We start from the raw sequence: 4,971 nt of genomic DNA on the forward strand, positions 1-4,971 counted from the left end.
TCTCTCTCTCTCACTCTGTCCCTCTCTGGTCAAATTAAAAATAAATAAATAAAGTTAAATAAAATAATTCTTAGGGCTGGCAGATGTCATGGTAGTTAAGGGCGCTGGACTCCCACATGGCTGACCCCAGTTCAAGTTCCGGACCTAGAGACTTGCTTTCTCACTTTCTCTCTCTCTCTTTCTCACTTTCTCTCTCTCTTGCTCTGTCCTCTGGTCAAATTAAAAGAAAGAAATTTTTAAAGTTAAATAAAGTAAAAAAAAATATTTAAAGAAATGAATGATAAGGCAGTAAAATAATGTTCAATACATTCTATTATAACTTTCTCAGGTTACATTTTTTTCACAAAAGAATTATTTAATTAATTAATTATTATTATTAGATTTGACCAGTGAGAGAAGGAAAGTGCCAGGTCCAGGGCCAGAACTGACGTCAGTCATGTGGAGTTCTCACCTTAACCACACGCTGCCTGCCAGCCCCAGGTTATAATATTTCTAAGTCATTTGAGAAAGAAAGCTGAAAGCTTAGAAAAACGGCAAAGTAAATGTCACATGGCTTGTCTTAATTCACTAAGGTAAAAGTAAAAAATGTCAACATAATTGAATAAATTTTCCTTCCTTGTAAATGACAAAATATCAGGACAAAGATTCTTTTAGAGAGATTTTTGCTATAGGGAATGTGTGCTCACCAGAGAGACAGAAAGACAGAAAGTGAGAAATCACCCCTTGGGGAGGTTGGCCTCGCCACAATCCCTTCTCCTCCATTCTCCTGTCGGGATTTTGGGCACCCATATACATGCACCCAGCGTGAATTGCAAGCCTCCAGGTCTGGGCCTCAAACTGTAGTCAGCCATGTGGGAGTCTAGCCATGTAACCATTATGCCACCTGCTGATCCCGCCAGGATTTTTTTAATCCAAAGGCTCAATTCACAAGGCATCATGAGACAGAAACACTTGATCATTACATTCAGTTCCCAATACTCACACTAGAGTTGGCGAAAATTGAATTTGAATTGGCTGCAGAATATCCTGCATTAGTCAAGTCATCACTGCTCTGCAAAGGTACAAATGCAATATAGTGGTTACTTTAACTGTAAACAGGAAACAAAACATGTCTGCAATGTTCTCACTGTTACTTACAGATTTATTACTAGGTCCGTGGAGAAAATAGTTCAGTGCTTGTGGGTCTCTAGAAAAGAAAACCAAAAAGAGGGAAAAATAACGTATTAGTAAAAATCCTCTCCCTGTTCTAGAACAATTTTACTAATATATTTTTGTTTTGTTTTGATGTTTCATTTTCTACTATCACTCATTTCTGTCTCCTGGGGATTTGTTGGAAAATAAACTTAATAGGGGCCAGCAGGTGACATGGTGGTTGGAGCCCTGGACTCCCACAGGGCCGACCATAGCTCAAGTCCCAGACCTGGTGGCTTGCTTTCTTTCTCTCTCTCTGAGTGCATGTGACTTACAGCGAAATAAAATAATAACAATAAATTAAATAATTCTTTTTTAAGAAAAGAAAAAGAAACTTAATAAAAAGTAACTGAATCAAGGCCCCTGTATTAATTCACATCTCTTGGTCTGCCTACTTTATGAGGCTTATTTAATTTTCATTTTAAAAACATACAAGATTTTTACATGCTTACTAGGCGGTTTTGGTTCAGCAAAACTCACACATTTCATATACCCTGGTTCTGAAACGAGCGTCTTACCCAATCAGATCAAGGAGACACGAGTCGTCATCATCATCCATGACAACTGTAAGGGAAGGAAGGGGAAAGCAGGTTTCAGGTCACAGGAAAGCCAGCAGCCTCGACACGGCAGACATGCCCTCCACCTCTCTGGAAAAGTGACTGCGTAAGCCATGTGTTTTCCCTCTAAGTACTCAGTAATACTGTGATTTCTAAGATGCTGCAGTCGTGTAAGAGAGAAAGTATTTCACTTAAATCGTTCTTTATTGAAAACAAATCTTTGACTTACAAGTCAAAAACAATGTTAGACACATCAGAGAGAGCTGGCAGCCATCTCTCTCACAGGCAGAGCCCCCCAGGGGGCTGTAAACCGAGAACAGCAACTTCCGTAAAGCGTGCAACAAGCCAAAGGAGACAGACATGTCTGAGGAACGATCTCGCAGACACAGTGGTCTTTTGATTTTGTGACTGGGTATTTCTACACAGGGTGAGCAATCTAAATTTCTCGCCACATGTTGGCTCTCTTTTGACGACAGTCTAGTGGGTTCTTCCTGTATTTGGAGACAGAAGAAGAGGTTCAAGCCCCGGGCAGTGCTGCTACAGGCTCCGGCCAGCAGGCCCCGGGTTCTTCTCTCGGCAGCAGCTCTGCCACCCTTTCATTCCAAGCAATTTATATCCTGACACTAGAACCTTTCAAGTAGAAAATCTCAACCCAAAGTTCACCCCAGTTCTCGGCCCTGAGCTCCCCCCTCTCCCCAGCCAGCGCCCGTGTCTGGCTGAAACAGTAACATCTGTACAAATTCCAAAAGCGCTTCTTCCCCCAAGATCCGGCAAACTCACACCAGTGATCCGACACCTGGCAACACGGCCTCACGCCCCTTTCCAGCCATGCGTGGAATAAGTTACATCACGGAATGCCAGGGCCCAGAGTTCCGGAGCCGTTGGAAAGGGCAGTTGTGAACGGCAGTTGGACGGAGGAATGAAATCCTGAAGAGGTGCCCAGAGGAGGGCCACGCCCGAAGACGCCAGAAGGGATAGTCTCCGCTGAGTTCTTTCTCGGGGAAAACTGCTCACTCCTCTCCAGTCCCCTCAAACGTCCCATCCTCAGTCACAGCCAAACAGTCCTCACGTGCACTCCTGCCACGTGAAGGGACCTGCTTCCCTCGGGGAGTCTGGAAGGGGTAAGTAGCCCCGATGTGGGAGCTTCCCGTGGGTCAGATGACCCTGTCTTTGCTGAACCACCCGGGCGATCACGGTCCACGTGCGTGGAACCCGGTGGAGAGGAGAGATGACGGTGAGAAAAGGAGAGAGTGGGACGAGCCCACCCAAAGGGAGCACCGAAGGCCCTAAACTGACCAGGGCCGCCGGCTGAGTGGACCCGCTTCTGAGGACAGAGGAGTCACTCAAGGGCACAGGGCCATGACCGGACTGGCACAACGGGCCTTTTGAGTAAAAATGAGATAGGAAGGAAAAACGGCTACACTGTCACCAACGGAAATCTGTGTGAAGGTTTCTCCCTTAAATTCCGGGGAGATTTAATATGGCAGACCCGCACCCCCACGGCTCATTATGGCATGCCCTTGGTGTCAGACATCGCGGTCCCACGACATGGATTAGTTATGAGGTATCATTAACCCTGTAAAGTGGATACGACGTCTTTACTTGAAGGTGACACAGTTCCGTTGTATGCTTTGTCATTTATTTTTAAAGTATTTCTGAAACAAAATAATGACTAAACTGTAAGTGAAAAATAGTGTACGCCAAAGAAACACTTCTTCCTGACCCTCCCAGCGTCCCTCTACACCCTTACCCAGTCCTCCACTGGATGTGAGGCCCTAAACGTTAACAATCAAACTGAGCAAGAACATCAACATCAGTCCCTCCATGGAGGGGACTGTCACTGGGACTTTCAAGCACTGAGAACACTTTTGCTATCCCAGCGTTCAAGTGATAAGTTGCTCGTTGAATAGCCCAAATAAAGGTATAATTTTGGGCCACCTGGTGGCACGGTGGTTAAGGTGGCTGGATTTCACATGGCCAACTGTGTGGTTTGAGTCCTAGACTTGGAGACAGAAAACACTGGGAGTGTATCTATGTGTGCCCAAAGTCCTGAGAAGAGAAGGGATCGTGGAGTGGCCATCCCCCTCGGGGGATGATTTTCTCACTTTCTCTCTCTTTGGTGAACACATGTGCCCTACAGCAAAACTAACTTATAATTTCATATCAGATGAAATTAGCAGTCCTCTTCTATGAAACGTAACAGGCTGGTCAAACACTTGATTTTAAAAAAAGGCTTCTTGGGAACCAGCAGTTAGTGTAATGGCTATGTTGCTGGACTCCCACGTAGTCGACCGCGGTTCGCGTCCCGGACCCGGTGGCTTAAAACTCACGCCGGGCGCGTGTGCGTGCGTGCCCAAGATCCCAAGAGGAGAATGGAGGAGAAGGGATTGCGGCGTGACCATCCTCCCTGGGGGGTGATTTCTCGCTTTCTGTCTCTATGTCTCTCTCTGTCTGTCTGGCGAGCGCACGCGCCCTATAGTGAAAAATCTCTCCAAAAAAAAAAAAAAAAAAGGCTTCTTGGGGGCCAGCAGGTGGCATGGTGGTTAAGGCACAGGATCCACCATAGTCAACCCCATGGTTCAAGTGTCAGACCTGGAGGCTTGAAAATCACACGGGGCATAAGTGCATGTGTGCCCAAAATCCCAAGAGGAGAATGGAGAAGGAGGGACTATGGCATGGCCATTCCCCAAGGGGGTGATTCTTCACTTCTCACTTGTCCTCCCTCTGTCTCTGTTTCTCCCCGGTGACCACACATGCCCTATAGCAAAAACTGAAGAAGGCTCCTTGGGGAGATCCACCCGTCAGCAGAATCAGGAGCCCCACCGGATGGGCAGCAGCCTCTAGCCTCCAGTAGGTGGGACTCCATGAGGCTTTTACAGTCAGGGGAACCCTGAGAGTTTTGCACTCGTTCTCACTCTTTTTTTCTGAATTTAAGCAGTTTCGAATTAAATAGGTGACCCTATCCCTGCATCCTCAGCTATAAACAGTGTCAAATGTAGTCTAATCCAGGAGTTCCCTTCCTAGGATGACATAAAGCCCATCCAAGTAAACTTACAAAAGTAAAACTAAAAACTGACTTAAGATTCAGGAACAACAGATGGTGTAGTGGCTATGTCACTGAACTCCCATGTAGTTGACCGCGTTTCGAGTCCCGGACCCAGTGGCTTAAACTCATGCCGGGCACATGTGCGTGCGTTCCCAAGATCTTGAGAGGAGAATGGAG

At 46.2% G+C, this 4,971-nt stretch overlaps 1 protein-coding gene across 4 annotated transcripts in view; it reads right to left on the reverse strand.

Moving 5' to 3' along the window:
• Positions 1 to 3,592, reverse strand: part of BICRAL (BICRA like chromatin remodeling complex associated protein) — a 64,733-nt gene extending 61,141 nt beyond the window's left edge. For 3 of the 4 annotated variants that reach the window (XM_006148560.3, XM_006148558.3, XM_006148557.3), the window contains exons 1-4: positions 1,978 to 2,514; positions 1,710 to 1,755; positions 1,138 to 1,186; positions 983 to 1,051 (exon numbers count right to left, since the gene is read on the reverse strand). In XM_006148560.3, the coding sequence (XP_006148622.2) occupies positions 983 to 1,051; positions 1,138 to 1,186; positions 1,710 to 1,755; positions 1,978 to 2,110 (297 nt within the window). In that variant the 5' untranslated portion in view covers positions 2,111 to 2,514. The other variant, XM_006148559.3, reaches the window with a different exon arrangement.
• Positions 3,593 to 4,971: the final 1,379 nt, after the last annotated feature.

The sequence above is a fragment of the Tupaia chinensis genome, unplaced genomic scaffold (genome assembly GCF_000334495.1).
Source record: "Tupaia chinensis unplaced genomic scaffold, TupChi_1.0 Scaffold000238_1, whole genome shotgun sequence".
NCBI classification, from domain to species: domain Eukaryota; kingdom Metazoa; phylum Chordata; class Mammalia; order Scandentia; family Tupaiidae; genus Tupaia; species Tupaia belangeri.